The sequence below is a fragment of the Balaenoptera ricei genome, chromosome 1 (assembly GCF_028023285.1).
Source record: "Balaenoptera ricei isolate mBalRic1 chromosome 1, mBalRic1.hap2, whole genome shotgun sequence".
NCBI classification, from domain to species: Eukaryota; Metazoa; Chordata; class Mammalia; order Artiodactyla; family Balaenopteridae; genus Balaenoptera; species Balaenoptera ricei.
The window spans coordinates 39,501,194-39,519,167 of NC_082639.1; the positions used below are offsets into that span (position 1 = coordinate 39,501,194).

General features: G+C 56.0%; 1 protein-coding gene across 2 annotated transcripts in view; it reads right to left on the bottom strand.

Moving 5' to 3' along the window:
• Positions 1-5,928: 5,928 nt before the first annotated feature.
• Positions 5,929-17,974, bottom strand: part of TRABD2B (TraB domain containing 2B) — a 220,996-nt gene continuing 208,950 nt past the window's right edge. The window contains exon 6 of one of the 2 annotated variants that reach the window (XM_059922245.1): positions 5,929-10,412. In XM_059922245.1, coding sequence (XP_059778228.1) covers positions 10,051-10,412 — 362 coding nt within the window. In that variant the 3' untranslated portion in view covers positions 5,929-10,050. The remainder of the gene's footprint in view (positions 10,413-17,974) is intronic. The other variant, XM_059922237.1, reaches the window with a different exon arrangement.

Here is a 17,974-nt window from a genome sequence, read left to right on the forward strand (position 1 = left end):
TCATGGGAACTCTGTGGGGTTGGGGTTTTCTTCTCCCAGTTTGCTGATGGGAACACTGAGACTCAGTGGGAGGAAGCGATCAGGCCCAGGCCATCAGACTTTTACACCACATCGAGGCACTTTGTTTTAAAGCTGCCCATGGCTTCTGCTGCCCACAGGGCAAAGTCCCAGTGCCTTGCAGGTTGCAGCCCTTCACACCTGACCCCAGGCCCCACCGGAGCCCAGTCTCCTGCTGCAACCTTCCCTGCATCCTTTTCAGGTCCGAAGGCAGTTAGGTCTCCTCAGTTAGGCCCCTGAGGCCACCGATCCCTTTGACAGTGGGCACATCTCCCACTCCACATCTGGGAGCTTAGGGTCAGGATCAGTCTCGGGGTGAAAATAAACTCCCGAGGGCCAGACTTGCCCCTCCACCGACCTCCCCCTTCCTGCCCCAATCCAGGGCACATACACCCTTAAGTCTCCTCCACAGGACAGCCAGGGTGATTTGCAAAATCACAGATCCATCAAATACCATAATGCCAGGGGAAGAGAGAACTTAGGTGATGTGCTCAGGGCCACACAGCTAACCTCAGTGGCTCCCATTGCCTTCCTGATAAAGAACCAACTTCTAAATGTGTGCAGCGAAGTGGTCCAGGCCTGCCCCTGCTCACCACTTGGGCAGGCAATCGCCATTGGCTGTGCCTGGAACCCGCCCTCTGGGGCTGAAATGCTTGCTTTCCCCCTGCGGGGGCTGCTTCCCAACCCTCCACCTGGCTGCTGGTCTCTGCTGTCTGCAGGGGCAGAAATAACCTCTAACGTGTGTCGGGCCTTGGTTTCCAATGCATTTTTTAAAAAAATTTTATTTATTTATTTATTTTTGGCTGCGTTGGATCTTCATTGCTGTGCACAGGCTTTCTCTAGTTGCGGCAAGCGGGGGCTACCCTTTGTTGTGTTGTGCGGGCTTCTCACTGCGGTGGCCTCTCTTGTTGCAGAGCACAGTCTCCAGGCGCGCAGGCTTCAGTAGTTGTGGTTCGTGGGCTCTAGAGCGCAGGCTCAGGAGCCGTGGCTCACAAGCTTAGTTGCTCTGCGGCATGTGGGATCCTCCCGGACCACGGCTCGAACCCGCGTCCCCTGCATTGGCAGGTGGATTCTTAACCGCTGCGCCACCAGGGAAGCCCTCCAATGCATTTTTATATCCACTATCTCATTACAACCTTATTGCAACCTGTGCCAGGACTATTTTTATTATCCCCATTATAGCGATGAGGCAAATGAGGCTGAGAGAGGGACGGGACTACTCGGGGGCAAAGCCAGGGCCAGGCCCCAGGACCCCTGACAACCAGCCCATGACTTGGGCTGAGCCTGGAGAACCTTTGTTGGAGGATAAAGGGTAAGGGACTGCTCTACTGAATATGGGGAGCCAAGTAGGCAATTCGTGTTTTCAAGTTTCCCTGGGAGGGGGAGACTGCTTGCTCCCAGGCGTGGCCCGTCCGTCATGGCTCCTCGTCCCAGGCAGCAGCCTGCGCTGGGAACCCACTCTGGGGCCGTCTTACTCTGGCCGAGACCCTGCTGTGTTCTGACTCCAGGTGGTCCTGTCCCTCCCCCTGGGCCATCTCTCATCTGTGTGTTTCTTTGTCTCCACCCAAGCCTCTTCTGACTACTCTTTCATTCTCCTCTTCATCTCTCCCCAGCACGGTCTGTCTCTCCCTTGATCCCTCACTCCTTCTGGATCCTCACTCCATCTTTCTGTACTGTTTTCTTTCTTGTTCACCTATCTCCTCCTGCATTCCTCGGCCCCATCCCCGTTACCATCCTGCTCGGCCCCCTTTCCATGCTTCCCGAGTCTCAGGGAAGAGGAGGTGGGTGGGAAACAGGGAGGGATCGTCTGGGAAGCCTGTGAGTCTCCAGTCTTTGTCTGGGGACTTGTGTCTTCAGGTTGGAAATTTTCTTTTTTTGTGGCTGATCAGGGAGGAAGAAATGGAAAGTACAAAGAGAGAAAGCACAGGAACTGTTTTGCAAGGCCAGAACTGACATAAAACAGGGTTTTATGAATATTTTCTGAAAATAATTTCTTTTTATGATGCCGTGTAACAGGGGCTGGCCCGCTTGCCTGGCTTCCTGGCTGCAGCGAGCTGCAGTTGGAGGCCCCCAACTCTCTCGCCCCTCCCAGGCCCATCCAGCCAGGAACCATCCAGGCCAGGGTGTTTCCTCCACTGCGGCAGCCCTGGAAGGTAATGATGAGGTGGAGGTGGGGGGCATGCGGGCGGGGGAGGTCCTGGACGGCTCAGGGAACCCTAGATCTCCCCAAACTCTCAGCTCGTGGGCGTCCAAGGCTGGCAGGTCTAAGCTTGTGATTTCTGTCCACTTGTAACCCAGACATGGCCAGGACATTCTGGCTCCAACACCCCTTGTTAAGATGGTCCTGGACACCAGCTCTGTGGCTGGAGTCCAAGCCCTCCTAGAGTCGGTGGATTCCCTGGGGCTCACACTCAGGTGGTCTTCTGGGCCTCCAGCTCCCTGTCGTTGACCTTACCACCTCTGCTTCAACCCCCTGTCAAATTGGCAGTGAAAATCAGCCCCTTCCATGGTCCCCCACCCCCATCCCAAATCTTCACAAGCAATGGAGAATGTACTGGAACTCAGCAGAGCAGACGGAGTTAGGGTTCTCACTGCAGCCAGGAAATGACTATTATCTGCAGGTTTTCTCCCCGCGCAGGAGGCGCAGTTCCCACCTCCCTTAGTTTCTCTATCTTCCCAGCTCCTCCCTTCCCTTCCTTCCTTCTCTTGATTCCTTCTTTCTCTTGCCCTCCCTTTCAGAAGCAAAATGACAAAATTCCTCCGCCTGGTCATAAAGACAATCTTCCCTCCACCTCCTTTGAGGTGGGAGAGGGTAGTGATTTTCCTTCCTACCTCAGGCGCCCATGAGGCAGCCCTCCAAACGAAGATGGAGGTTGCTGTTTCTCAAAGGAATTTTAGTGACTACAATTGACTCCACTTCCTTTCATGCAAAGAAGGAGACAGGTCCGGAGAGGGGCAGAGCTTGCCAGAGGCCACAGAGCCGGCAGGGGTCACAGGCCACAGCAGGGATCTTCACACTATTGATGTCAACCCTAAAGACCATCACGGTGGGGTGGGGAGCAGGAGGCTTCTTCTCTGGAGCCTCTTCCAGAGCTGGTGGGTGGGACAGAGGTCTGGGCCGGCTCCGGGACATGGAAGGGGCTCATCGCATTGGGCCTCGGATGGGACCTAACCTTACCCACCTGGCCTGTGAAATGGGGATGCAGAGGCCTCCTTGCCCACCTCACAGGCTGCAGCCCACACATGACAGCACAGCATAGTTGAGCAAAGGTTAAGAGAATAGTCCTGGAGCTTAACCACTTGGGTTCCAATCCTGGCTCCAGTATTTACAAGCTGTGTGATTGTGTACTAGTTACTTAACGTCTCTGTGTCTCAGTCACTTCATCTGTAATATAGAGTTAAGGAAGAATAGTTGTGAGAATAAAATAATCTAAGACATAAATGTGTAGAATGTTGTCTGATGCATAATAGATGCTCAACCAACGTTAGCTTCCAGTTGCGTCATCACCTTTACCTGGGGGGGGGGGGTGGGTTCCCACGTGCAGTCCGCATTACTCTTGTAGGAGCCAGCAAGGACTCGTTAACCATGGCCAATGAATCGCCTCTGGTGAAGGCTCCGGGGTTTCAGAACTAGAGACCTTGCCCACTCCAAACTTCTCAGTGACCGGCCCCCCTTCCCCCACCAAGTCCCAGGGGCTATGTTTTCTTCCCTGGTGGACCCTGCAGCACAGACCCCTTGTGCAGATCCCAGCCAGCTAATACTTGAAGTGTGATGTCTGATATGATATATAAGCTCTATATTTTACCTGAAGTCTTCCCTCCCATTCTTCTTCCTTTCCTTCTTCATTGACTGTGTCTTTCTTCCACGAGCACCCACTAGATGTCAAATCCTGTGCTTTGACAACACAGAGATGACCAACCACGGTGCTGGCCCCTGGAAGCCAAGGCGAAGGACAGGCACACGAAGGTCATTTCCGTACAACCCAGGTACACAGCGGATGCGGTGCTGTAGTGACGGAGGGGAGGAGGGGCTAACTTGGCTTGAGGAGTCGAGGAAGCCTCGTGGAGCAGATACCACTGGAGCTGGGTCATGCAGGATGTGTAGGAGTGATGAGCGAGGGGTAGAGATGCAGAAAGACAAGGGGCGCTGGGGGAACAGTGTGTGCAAAGGCAGAAGATGGGGACAAGCAGGAAGAGTTCAGGAAACACTGAGGCAGCCAGCAACCCTGGAGTGTTGAAAACTGGGAGAGGAATGGGTAAGATGAGAATTTCATGCTGGGGACATGGGCAGGGGCCTGGTCTCAGAGCCCCTTGTGTGACCTTGACCTTTGTCCTGGGAACAGTGAGGAGACATGGGTGAGTTTTAAAAAGCCAGGGAGGTTCGTGGCCACTGTTGTGGTTTACAGAGCTCACTTTAGCTGCAGGGGAGAGAGTGGGCCGGAAGGGACACAGCTGTAGGGGGCAGGGGAGGGTGAGGAGGCCTGGACCAGGGTGGAGAGAGGTGGAGGGATTAATGAAGTCGAATCAGTAGGTGTTGGTGAGTGAGGATTGAGGAAGAGGGGGCCCCGAGGGTGAAGCCAGGTTCTAGGTTGGTTGCTCAGGTGAACATGGCTGGAGAGGGCTCTCCAGACCCCACTTCGCATGGAGCCTCTTGAGCCACTGGACCCCTGCCCAAACTACCCTCCCAGAACCTGCCTGTGTTTTTGCGTGGAAAACGGGTCCATGCCAGTTCCTCTGCGTCACCGCCTCAGGTCCTGGCCCTCCCAGGGAAGGCGATTTCCCACACGTTCCCCGGCAGTAGGAGGGGAGACATCGGCATGCAGAGACACCATCACGTTAAAGTCATCATGTCTTTTATTAATATATTATGCTACAAAAATATTTTTGGCAAAATAACATTAATAGCATCTTTCTTTGTCTTCTATTATATTCTTAAAGAACTCTTCATGAGAATTCACAGAGGTGAGGGGAAGAGGTGATTGAAAGAACAACAGCACGAATACCTTTCCAATACATTAAGATTTGAAGCTTGTGTCACACAGTGAGAGTCAGGCCAGGACGTCCTGCAGTCTCTTTGAGGCCCAGGAATGGGGCAGGGGTTCTGGCTTCCCCTGCTCTGGCCTAGGACATCTCTTGGCCAAGAATCAGCCCCTGCTGCCCCAGCCAATGGGGGCCCAAGATGTCTGAGAGCCCCGCCGCAAACTTCTTTGACTTGGGTCTTGTTCAAAGCCCACTTTCCCCGCAATGGGACTTGGGATGGAGGGGCCCTTTGAGGCGTGCTACTCTTTCCCTTCCTTGCCTGCCACATGCTTCCTGTCCCATGGCGGCCCACAGGTCCTGGGAGGAAAGCCGAGCACTGGGCCTGGGGAGGGGGCGGCACCTCACCTTTGTGGAGCCTCAAGACTGTGGAGCCCCGGGGCTCCCCCAGACCCCTAGAACAGTCCAAGCAGGAAACAAAGTCTCTTCTTGACAGATGAAGAGATAGAGGCTCAGAGAGGGGCAGGGACTTGCCCCAGGTCACTCAGCAACGTGAAGGAGTATCTAGAGCATCTCTGGCAAGGGAGAGCCCACGTTTGGAGACACAGCAGGAAGAGCTGAGGGTGTGCTGATGCCCCCGGGAAAGGGCCAAGCAGGGCTCAGTCAGTTCTCATACCCCCCTTCTCTCTCCCCCAGGGTCGGGGGTGGGCAGGGAGGGAAGGAGCTCTGGGCTGGGAACAGGGACTTAGGTTCCGGTCCAGCCCTCCCCCACTGCCTAGAAGTCCCCCTGCCCCAGGGCAGCAGGCAAGCCTGCCAATTCCCGTCAGGCCCGGCTGGGCTGTTGAAGAAAGGGGGTGGGGGGTGGGCGGGGAGGTGAGGCTGGACTGATTTCTGAAACTTACTGGTTTAGACAGCCAGGCCGGGTGATTTTTTTGGCTGCTTAGATGAATTTTTGGAAAAATAACAATGTCCAAAGAACCTGAGCATTAAAGAGCCAGGAGGGACCCTACCCCACTCCCTTGCCAAGACTTCAACTCTCCTGCCACGTCTCCAGCCAGTGTGCTACTGCCCCTGCTCATACACTGCTCCTGACGGGAAACTCAGCACTTCTAGGGGCACCTGCCATCTTCCCACAGCTTTGGCTTTGCAAAGACTATTCCACTAGCAGAGTTAAGGTCTGCCTCTCTTCTTCTTTCTTTCCTTCATTCCTTTCTTCCTCCGTCCCTCTCTACACATCTCTTGAGTGCCACCTTTATGTCTGATGAGGATACAAAGATGAATTCACATGATCCTTGCCATCGAGGAGCTCACAGTATGATAGGAGAACAGAGGCATAGATGGTCTCAACACAGAAGGCTTCCTGGAGGAGGTGCTATCTGAGTTGATCCTCAAAGGATGAGCAATTAAGGGTGATAGAAGGGCGTTTCCAGGCCTAGGAAGCAGCATGTGTGAAACATCCTGTCTATTCTGGAAATGACAAATATGCTTCAGTCTGGCCAGGCACAGAGTGGGAGAGATGAGAAGCGAGGCTGGCATGGTCAGCAGGGTCTGATTGTGGAGGGTGTAGAAAGCCAGGCTGAGGAACACGTCACCAGCCCCAGTTCTGTTCTCTGCCACACAGGGTACCAGCAAAGCTGCAATGCCCAGGTAGAACCTCTCTTGTCCTTCATGGCATTTTCCTATACTTTCCCTTTGGTGGAGGACCTTTCTTTGGGATCCCTTGTGATCATGGCCCCAGGATGGAGACTGGGCAGGTGGGACAAGGGTCCTGAGTCCCTGGGCCAGCCCAACTCTAGCTGAGGCCAGGGACTGGGTGACAGAGCATTTAGTGTGAGGAAAATCCGGTCATAGTTTTTCTGTGCAAAGGCAAACTTGCCAGTCGGCACAAGCTTCCATGCTTCATAGACTCTAGATCTTTGACTCTCAGAGCCGGAGGGGCCCTCAGTGGCCCTCTGCAGCTCCCTGCAGCTTGACTCACACACCTTTACCATCCCTGCCTTCACCGGGCTGCTGGTGCTCAGAACAGCCCAGAGGGAGATTAGGAGACAGGGCCATTCTGACCTGACCCAGAAAACCCCTTGGTCATTTAGTCAGTCGTCCTGAGAGACGGGACCCAGGGCCACCACTAACATGCTGGCTCTCAGTCCTTGATCTTCTCTGCCTGCCTCAAGGTCAAATGTAAAAGTCTTAAGACGTGGACGCGATGCTCTCAGAGCAACAGGGGCATTTTATGAGGCGAGGCACACAGAATGTGCTGGAAAAAATGTCAGCAGTGGTGGATAGATCATCCAAAGCACGTGAGTGGCTGTGGATGGGATGATGGTTCCCGGGCCCAGGAAGAGAGAATTCAAGTGCCCCAGCCATGCAGATTTCTGTACATGTGCCTCGGGTCTTCTGCGACATACGTCAGCAAGTTCAGTTCATTTCAAACCCTGGCCAGCGGGTGGTCCTCAGGGACCAGTGAACTTAGGCTGCAGACGTCTGCCTAACTCACACTGGCTCTGGCTGTCCCATCAGCACATGTCTACCTGATCAATTGGCCCATCCATCAGCTGCCCACGTGGCTTTCTTTAAACACTCGAGTGCTTGGTGGAGGGAGAGTTTGGGATCTCCCAACCTGCCCAGAGGAGGGATCTGGGGGCATCTGCCTGTGATCACGGGCCTGGACAGAATGACCTTTAAAGTTCCTTCTAAGAACCTAGGATTGGGCTGCTTGTTGCATCTTGATGATGAGTTCCTCTAGGCCAAGGAAGGCGGCTAGATTTGGCCCCAACACAGAGCCTGGCACTGTGTGTGTTTGATAATCACACACTGCATTAATTTACCTCTTTGGCCCCGTGCCTGGTACAGATCTGGGCATGCGGTCAGATGCGTGGACTGTTTACCAAATGCTTCATCTTTAATTAACCTCAAGCTCCATCTCAATACATCTCATGCCACACTCTGCCCTGAACAGCGGGAAATCTGGCCTGTGTGTTTCTAATTCCTTTACACTTATCTCATCCAAATAGCACTCTGCACGATGTATTTGATGTCCAGCAGGCCTTCTGAGTCTGCTTTATAAGTCAGCTAAGCCCCTTCCTGCTCAGAAATAGGAAGTCACATTTCTGCCAAGGATAAACGGACTCCAGCCTTGGCTGGGGTCAAGTTCAGTTTACAGTGTGGTACCCATGGGGCTGGCTGGACCCTCTGAAGCAGAGCTCAGGGCTCCTGCCAGATCTCAAGTTCAAACACATCCATCTGGGTCAGAGCTAAAAAGAATTCAGCTGCCTGCCAAGATGCCTGTGGGACTTCTGACCATCCAACGAGCTGCCCAGAATTCTACTGTCTCAGAAGGGAGACAGCTGCCAAGCTGGGCACAATGGCCCTGATTCTAATCAGACACTACCAGGCCTGCCAGGGAAGCCCATGGTGCAGTCATGCTGGGGGGCACTGAGCTGGGAGTCAGCAGACCTGCTCAGCTGTGCAGCCTTGGGGAAATGCCTCACCTCTCTGGGCCTTATTTTTACTCTCACTGTTATTATCTGTCAAACGAGGGGCCCTTTCTGCTCTTGGGTTCCGGGACTCTGTAACTGATGAGCTGCCAGCCCAGTGAGGGTTCAGGGCTGGGAGGCAACTAACCTGGGTCCTCGGCCTTCTCAGCCACCACCTTGAGGACAGAGAAGCTGGTCAGTTTCTCTGAGTCTCAGTGGCCTGCTTGCCCCTCTTTGGCTGCTCTGCCTTACCAGGCCCATCACAGCTATCCTCCAGCCTCTCTGATTCGGCAGGAAAACCTCTCATCGGCTTCAAGATACGACAAGTCGGGACATGGGACACGTGGGAGGGCCTGTTGCCAGAGCCCTTGGTCCCTAGAGGGACCAACATGATTACTGTAGCCAAGTGGTCTCTCTGGCTGGAGTAAGAAGCGTGAGCTGGCCCATTTGGGTGAGACCTGCCTCCCTTGGAGATTCCCTGTGCAAAGAGACCACCACAGACTATGGTCTAGGAGACAAGCATTGCTTTTGAATCACACTGATCTAGGGCCACGTCCGGGCTGGGTGACATTGAACAAGTCCCTTTATCTCTTATGGGGGTTCAGTTTCCTCATCTGTGAAACGGGGCCAATCACATCTCACAGAATTGGCGTGAGGATCTGTGATAAAGTGAATGTGCAAAATGCCTGCCACACTGCAGGCTCTGGACAAATGGCAGCTCTCATTACAAGTATCATTACCGTGGGATTCCTAGAGGCCCTGCCTCTAAAACTGCCCTTCAGTGCCCACTCCTGTCCTTCGGCTCAGCTCACTCCACTTGGCCGTGGCTTCAACAGCCTCTCCTGTAAGCCAAGCTGGATTAACGATACCAGAACAGGGAGGTCTGGACTCATGGCCCGGATCTCCCACTTGCTTTGTGACCTGGGGCAACAACCTTACTCTCTTTGGCGAGTTTAACCATGTGTCACATGGGGCTGTGGGACCACTTCCTTCAGCACCAACATCCCTTCCCCCACCCAAGTGCTTTGGCTGGAACACATACCAAGAGGTCTGGAAGGCCAGTTCACAGACACTCAGGGTTTTCAAAATAGCAGCATTCTCTTTCCTAAAGTACCTTCCCAGCCCCAGGATGCATCCAGGGGAAGGAAGGACCGTTAGCGTTCACATCTCTGGCTCCCAAATCCAGCTTCACAAAAGCTAAGCCTGTCTGCCTGCCCCTCCCTCTGAGGTCCCCGCAGTGGGGGAAGCCAAACCTGGTTGCTGGAGGCTTCCGCTGATCCAGAAGCAAGCCAGTTCAAAGCCACGGTCCCCATGAGGTCGCAGACGTCCTGGCAACCTGGGTTCACCTCCTGGGTTGGCGATGGGGCTAGTTAAAGTGTTATTAACATTGGCCACATAAAAATAGTTTTATCAGTAGAATAAATACATTTTCCTTTTTTAATATGGACACATATTTTACAAAACAGCCCCATAGCACTATGGGAAATTAAGATCCTTCTACAAAAAAGAAGATGTAACTCGGGTACAATAAAGCTCTAGTGTTCTAACGGATCCCGTCTGGACTACCCATGAGGTGTCCGGCACCCCTGGAGGTGGTGGCAGGGGCCGTGGGTGTGGCCGCAGACCCTCCCGTCGGTTTCTCTGGCTTCTTTCTCTGCACCCGGCAGGGAGGCGGGCGGCCGAGGTCAGGAGAGCCCGAGGGTGTGCAGCAGGAAGGGGGCTGTGATGCCGGCAGCGATGGCGGGGAGGAGGCCCAGGGCGGGCTGTGAGCGGCTGGGCGCTGAGCTGCTGGCCAGCCCCGGCTCTTCCTGCTGCTGGCGCGGGTCGGAGAGCTGGAAGGGGGGCTTGGCCGTTCCGGAGCTGTGCGTGGTCTGGAAGGGCAGTGGTGGTGGCGAGGCGGTGGTGCTGGAGGGAGAAAAATACGTGGAACGTGGAACAGCCTCTCAGCAGCCTTGCCCTGGGCTGTGGTCTTAGGGTTCAGATCCAACTTTTTATTGAATCTGGTTTTTTCCTCATGAAATGGAGAAGGAAACAAAGGGCTCAGACAGGGAAAGTGAGCAGCCCAGAGCCACACAGCCGGCCTCAAGGGTGACCACTCAAGAGTACTGGGTCCCAGGCAGAGAGAAGAGAAGTGTTTCGGAGGAGACCCATCTGGGGTCACGCTGCAGCAGGCAGCTCTCACACCTCTGCATGCAGGTGCCCCTGGCCTCCTGCTGCCCTCCCCTCCCCAGTCTGAAATAAACAGAAAACAAAACAAAACACACAAACAACCGCCCCATCTCACCCTCATTATCACAGCTATCGTTTACTGAGCGCCCCCTGGGAATCCGCACTTTATAAGTAGCATCTCTGGTCCTCAAAACAAACGTTCGAGGGGCCGCACCACCCCCTTTCACCAGACGAGAAAACGGAGGCTCAGCGAGGCTCCCTGGGCCAGGTCACAGAGGGAGCGGGGCGGCCTCTCGGGGGGCAGGCGCCCTGGTGGCCTCACTCTGCCTAATCACAGGGAGTGTCAGTGAAGGTGGTCCCTCATGAACTTATAAAAATAGAAGCCAGTTTGGAGGTCATGGGTGAGGTTCTTGGCTCAAGGAAGCCTACGTGAAAGAGAGGGAAGTACCGAGACAGAGAAATAAAAAGAGATGGAGTGCAGAAGGAATTGGTGGGCCGAGGCCAGCACTTGGTGGCATCGGGAAGTCATGGGAAGGGCAGGGGCCAGGACCAGGTTACCGGCTCAGGTCCTGGAGAGAGAGATAGGAAATGATGAACAAAGAGAGGGGCAGAGAGCAGGACAGGGACTGGGGAAGAGAGTTGACAGTGACGGAGGCATAACAAAGAGAGACCAAGGGGGAAGAAGGCTCTGGGATGAAGAAAAGGGCTGGGCCCCAGAAGCGGTGGGCCCACACCTGCCCTGTGCAGCCCCTGGGGGCAGGAGGCAGAGGGAGATGCAGGGGGAGGATCCGACAAACCCCATCACCCCAGAGGGTCAAAGATGGGAGGGGAAGGCCAGGGGCAGGGGGCGCACAGAGGGGCCCCAACCCAATGTGGAGCCCGGATGGCCTCCTGGAAGAGGTGACACTGCAGTCAGCCGTGAAGGCCGCGAGTCCAGCTTGCACATGGCTGAGGGCGCTCCCGGCGGCGTCTGTGCCCAGCACGTAGGACCCATTAACATCTAATCCTCATGACAACACTACGAGGCAGGTAAGACTGTTATCCCATTTTACTTGTGAAGAAACCAAGGCACAAAGAGGGTAAGTAACTTGCTCCAGGACACACGGCAGGGACAGGATCTGAACCGGGCACCCAGTGGGTGCTCACCAGCAGTTGATGGCGGGGCAGGAAGCTTGCCCCTCCCTGGGCATCTGCAGAGCGGGCGGCCTCCTCCACGTGGGACACTGCCTGCTCTCCAGTGCTTACCCTCCCTCCCTCATGGGCCGTTCACTCCCCAGGTCAGCTGGGATCCCCCCCTCCCCGGTCCCACACTGGCCATGTTTCCACATGCTGGGCATGAGGCCCCGACAACTGGCCATATCACCACGTGAGCTCTGTACTCATCACCACTGCCGCCCAGCCCCACCTCTGTCCCGGCCGGACCCTCTCACACAGCCTGGTTCAGCCTCAGGGGGTGGTGGGCAGGGGAGCCCGGGGGTCACAAGCACATCCCTGCCTGCACGGGGTCTGGGACCTCTGCTCTGGCATCCGTGTCCGTGTGCCCTCAGAAAAGGAGGGGCTTGTCACTCCCTGTCCTGTCCCTCCCCCTCTGCTCTAGTCCTGGTCATGCTGTGGCCGCGGGAACCCACCACATCCTTGTGTGAGGTCCTTCTCACCCTGGACTCTACAGTTGTGATGTGTGTTCCTCTGTCTATAGAAATTCCCAGAGAACTAATCAGGAGAGGAGGGAGCAAATGCTTGTCACACACCATGGGTGGCAGGAAGGTGTTCCTGAACAGAAATTGTGTGGGAAGCACCGGAAGGGAGGGGGCAGACCAGGCAGCTTCGAATGCCCCTTATGACTCCCCCAAATCCGGCACGTTGTACCTCCCACCCCATGCTGGCCTTCAGAGCACCCGAGACCTCTTACATGACCTGCTGTGGGCTGACCTCACCTTTCTGGGCTTTCCCAGCACGCACCACCATCCCCAGTCACACCTAATGTCCTGCTGCCATTTTCTGACTCACCTTTGAAGGCCTGATTCAATGTCTCCTCACCTGGAGGCCTCTTTGATCTGTCCTCCTGCCCCTAAGGCCACCTGGGAGAGTTGAGGCTCCCATGAAGCCTTGCGCATTTCTCACTGATCACACTGTGTCATTGGCACCTATTTATGCGCACGAGGTTTGAATGGGTTTTGTATGTAAGGTGCTTAGAACATTGCCAGGCGCACCGGAAGTGCTGTATGGTGTTGGCTATTTTTAGCACTATTATTATGTGTGTGTCCTTGTCTCTCTCACTAAAAGCATCCTCCATTTATGGAGCACTTCTTGTGTGCCAGCAGACACTGTGCTTGATGCTATACATGTGTCATCTTATCATTATTCCCATTTTCAAGATGTGGAAACTGAGCCTGAAGACGTGCACCAGGCTGTCTGCCTCCCCAGCCCCAGCTGGGCTGTGGTGCCGTCCCTAAGTGCGGAGACAGAGAGCACGGGAGTGAAGCATGGTTCTTCCTGCAGAGACCTCGCACACCCATGGGTGGAGGCTTGCCAGGGTCAGAGAGGAGGCCCCCTGTGGCCTCAGCCCCTGGAGGGTATTGTGCCCACACCCAGCAGGATCACTACCGCAGTCCCTTCCTTCCCCTTCTTTTCTAATGAAAGGTTCCTCCCAGCTGCTGCCCCATCTTTCCAGCCTGAGCAGCTGGGGGGCCAGGAAGGCTGGCCTCAGGAGAGGAGGCTGAGCTGCCACTTGGGGTGCCCAGAGAGGGGCCCAGCAGCCCCCGCCGTCAGAAGAAGGACCAAGTAGGAATCATGAAAACTATGTCTCACCAGGCGCCCAAAGGCATTTGCTTTCACACTTTGAAAACCAAAGATGCAAACTCCCCCTTGGAGCCTGAGTCGGGGAATTATTGCTTGGAAGGAGTCCCAGGAAAACGGGGTGAGGTTAGTGGGGTGTGGACAGAAAGCCCCTCCAAATGCCCCCACCTCTTGGGCCCACTCTGCTCACAAAGCCCAGTCCAGATCCCAGCCCCACCCCAGGCCCATGCTGGGGAACAGCGTCTCATGGCAAAGTGGCCTCGAAGCCAAACCAAACACTCTGAGTGTTCCCAGGCTCCGCAGACGGCTGGCACCAAGGGCCGAGTGCGCTCGGAGCCGACAGGGCCCCTTGTGTGGGAAAAGGCCCTCTGTCTGGGTGGAAGGCAGAGCCCGATGTCCCCGTTTGCTGCGTGACTTTGGGCAGGTCCTGCCCTCCAGGCCTCAGCTTCCCCGTGTGTACAACGAAGGAGCAGGATCAGACCCTCGGACTTTAAAATGTTTTCTAGCAGCAGAAGCCAGAAGTGAGATCATAGGCAGAAGCCCAAGGTATAAAGCACAGGAAAGCAGGGCTGGTGCCTGAGATGTGTCAGCTGGCTGCCTCAAGTCTCATCTGTAGGGCTTCCTGGAGTAGGGCCCCAATCCTGGCACTAGAGGGTCTCTAAGAGCCATCAGGGCTGGGTCTGGGGAGTCTTGGAGCTGTGGCTTTCTTGCAATACCAAGGTGGTGGGTTCCTCAGAGGATTCCGAGGAGACAAAGTGGAGATGGAGCTGGGGGCACGAGGGCCCGGCTGACGGGTGGCCCTGCTGGCTGGGGTGGAGCTCGCGATGTGATCCGGCTGGAACTGTCTGGGCAGACCGGTCAGACGCAGGCAGAGATCTAAAGTGACCGGCTTGCCCACAGCTCCCTGTCCTGGTACCTAAGGCCCACGCCAGCCTCCAGGCCTTTGGCCACATGGTCTTCTCTGCTGGGAATGCCTTCACCCTCCCCTCACTGGGTCACTTCGCCCCTCAGGGCCCCCAGCCCTCCAGCCCTCGCTGGCTGGATTCCTCGCCAGGCACAGGTAGAGTGGCCGTGACTCCAGGGCTTTTTCGGCTGCACCACAGGGTCTGGCCATGACCCACGACTCTTCCTGCTCTATCCCCAGCAGCACTGGACACGGGCTGGGCACCCTGCATGTAGTCAACTGGCTCCTGTTTAACGATGTGCTCACCCAGGGGCTCATTTAAGCCTAATATGCACTGAAGGCCAGGAGCCGCTTCCTGCTGGGAGATGGGGCGTGTGGCATCCTAGACCAGACTCTGAGAGTCAGCTACCAACACTGGGGACAGCTGTTACTGAGTGTCACCAGTGGTCTGAGGCCAGCTCACCGCTTTATAAGCACCATCTTTTTATTCTAAGCCTCCGAGCAAGTACGAGGAGGGGCTGGGGATTCTGCCTGAATTTATCCACTGAGTGACCCTGCTCCCCATTTCTCCTGGGCGCATCGTCCTCTAATCAGACGAGGTCCTGGCCTCATGCAGAGATGCTGAGCACCCTGTAAGGTACCAGGAGAAAGCCTGGCTGTGCTGGGGGAAAGGTGAGCTGGAGAACCTCAGGGCAGGATGGCAGGTCAGAGGGAGGCGTGCAGAGCCCTCCCAGGGGCCCAGGGGGAGGGGAAACGGTTCTCTTCCCCTCTGCGGGGGCTCGGGCCATCTGCTCAAACCTCTGGAGAAACTGAGGCCCAGGAGGCCAATGACCCCCTGTGCATGTGTGTCCTGCACCCCCGTCCCTGCATGGTGGCACCTACAGGTCTCTGCAGCCACCACATACAGACGCCCACCTCTGCACCTGGCTTCCGGCCATGCCCGGAGCCCGGGAAACGCTCTCTTCCCTGCACCTGCCCCCTCATGACTGTCCTTCCCGATGGCCCAGTGCTCTGCTCCCTTGTTTATCCAACCCACTGGGGGACTGGGAGAACAACAGAGCCGGCATGACCCCCAGAGGTCAGTCAAGGCCCTAACTGTGCAAAAGGAGAAACCAAGGATTGTCACAGATCCGAGTGATTGGGGCAGTGCCCTGCACACAGCTAGCGTGGCACTGGTCTCCTCCCTGGCGTGCCCCCTGGTCACCGCCCTGCTGCCTGCTCCTGGCTCTCAGATGCGGGGGTTCCCTGAGACCACTCTGCCGCTGCTGCACAGCCATCTGCGGACACATGCCGGGCGCCTCTCACAGGTCCCCATAAATCATCCTGCCACGGGCTGCTGCTTCTCTAAACTTCCTTCGGTGTGTTTACATCTGGGGTAATGAGGGGCGAGGCGAGGCCAGCCTGCTCCAGGTGGCACTTCGGCCCTCTCCCCACTCTCTCCCCTCTTCTCTCACTCATGCATGCAGTCAACAAACCCTCAGCGAGGCCTCCGGTGACCCAGAGAAGTCCAGCCCAGCTCTGGTCCCCAGGGCCTCCCGGCCTAGAAACACAAGCGAGCGACTGCCATCTGTGGAACTGTGCCAGGACAGGGGCACCCACGGGATACCCACGGTCGGCGGGGGGAGGCTATGGGATGCAGGGGAGAGGAGCACAGGGAACACGCTGTGGGGAGGATGGGGAGAAGGGAGGAGACACTTGCCAGGCGAGGGCAGCAGGGGCGTCTGCGTGGTGCTGGACGAATGTGACCCTCAGCATCAGACAGCCCTGATTCTGTAGGTTCTGACTCCATACCTGACTTGCTGCAAGATCTTGGGCAAGTTACCTGACCTCGCTGAGCCTCAGTTTCCTCCTTGGTCAAGCGAAGCCTACTTCCTGGACTCTTGACAGGGCTGGGGGATGTGAGGGATGTCAGTGGCTGGCACAGCAGGAGCTCAGCAAGTGTCCACTCACATCCACCCCCCGCAGAGAGAGAAGCAAGGACAAAGGTGGGGGTGGGCCGTGCATGGTCCACTGCTGGACCGGGACGGGGCCCAGGTATCCCGCAGGAGGAGGGCCAGCAGGTGAGGCGGGAAGGAGGCAAAGGGCTCTGCATCCAGGCGAGCAGCAGGAAGTTTACTTGGTGGGGCGGGCGAGGGAAAGCACTGGGAATCTCACGCTGAAGAGGGTAATGTGCTGGGACACGGCTAGGGGCCAGAGACCTGTTAGGGCCCCGCCGTAAGATCACAAGTGGAAGATGAGCTGGGAGAGGGGATGGAGAGCAGGGGATGGATCCGGTGGGATTTAGGGGGAAGCAAACGAGAAAACTCTGAACAGAATTAAAGCTCCAAGGAAAACAATATTGTCAGAAGGGCTACAAATGGGCCCCAGGTCTCCCTCCAGAGAGCTCTCCTCTGCTCCCTCTTGGAGAATAGGAAATTTGGGAATGCTATGAGGATGGGTGGGGTGAGACCCAGGAGTGACGGAAGCTTTGCCCTGCACCTGGGCCCCTCTGGGACCTCAGGGCTGGCTTCCCTGCGACGCAGAGACACTTTCAACAAATAGGCTGCCGGTTGGTGGAAATTTCCTTCTCCAACCCAACCAGATGGAAGAAAGTTATCCAGCCACAGTTTACCTGTTGGGACTGAGAAGGGGTTCCCTCTTGCCAAAGAAAAGCTGTTTCCTTCTCCTGAAACCAGGTTCTGTGTTTCAGAGAGACGTGTTGTGAAAAGGAAACTGTTTGGAGTCATTTGCCGAAATTTACATTTCAGGCGTGGTTAGGGGCTGGGGTCCGTGGCTGGAGCTGGCAGCCCAGCCTCCTGTCACCCTGTGGGCTGGACCCACTGCTGGCAGGGTCTGGTTGCCCAGTGGGTTGATCGGGGCCCTGGGGGAATGGCCTGATTGGAGTGCTTTATGGGCTGCCAGCGCCTCCCTGGCAGCCTGCGAGCCTCCCCAGGGCTGAGAAGTGGTTCTTGGTAACTCTGTGCCCTCACTCCCGGTGGGAAGGAAGCAGCCCATGCCGGGCACACGAGCCAACTGTGTCGAGGCCAATATAGCTACAGCAGTGCCTCCACCTTGGGCAGGCTGGGCCGGTGGGGCCTCTGCAGAAGCACGTTTCCCAGGAACCCAAGTTAGGCGCTTTGAAGCCAACACAGGCCCAAAGGAGGAATGGACTCTTACTTTACTTGCTGGAAGTCTTTTTAAGACAGCGCACACCCTGTACTTTAAGACAGTGGATTGGACTATGTCAACTTTTTGTCTATGACTCAGAGACCTGGCTGAGGGAAGGTCATGAAGGGGGTTCCTGTATGACCCTGGACAAGCCCCCACCCCGGGCCTTGGTTCACCATCTATAAATGCAGAGCTGGGTCCGCGTTTCCCAAAGCTGCTCGGAAGACTCCAGTACACATTCAGCACATGGCTTCCCAAGCCCCTGTGCCACACATTCCAATACACGAGGTCTGTGGTGGGGCCTGGGGTATTATTTAACAAGTATCCAAGGTGATTATTTCTGGGGATGCTGAGGAAAATCCCAGATGATGATTTTTAGGGTCCACGTGGAGACTCTGAGTCTCCGAGGGCCCAGTGCTGGATCACAATGTCCAGGGCAGGGCTACTGCAG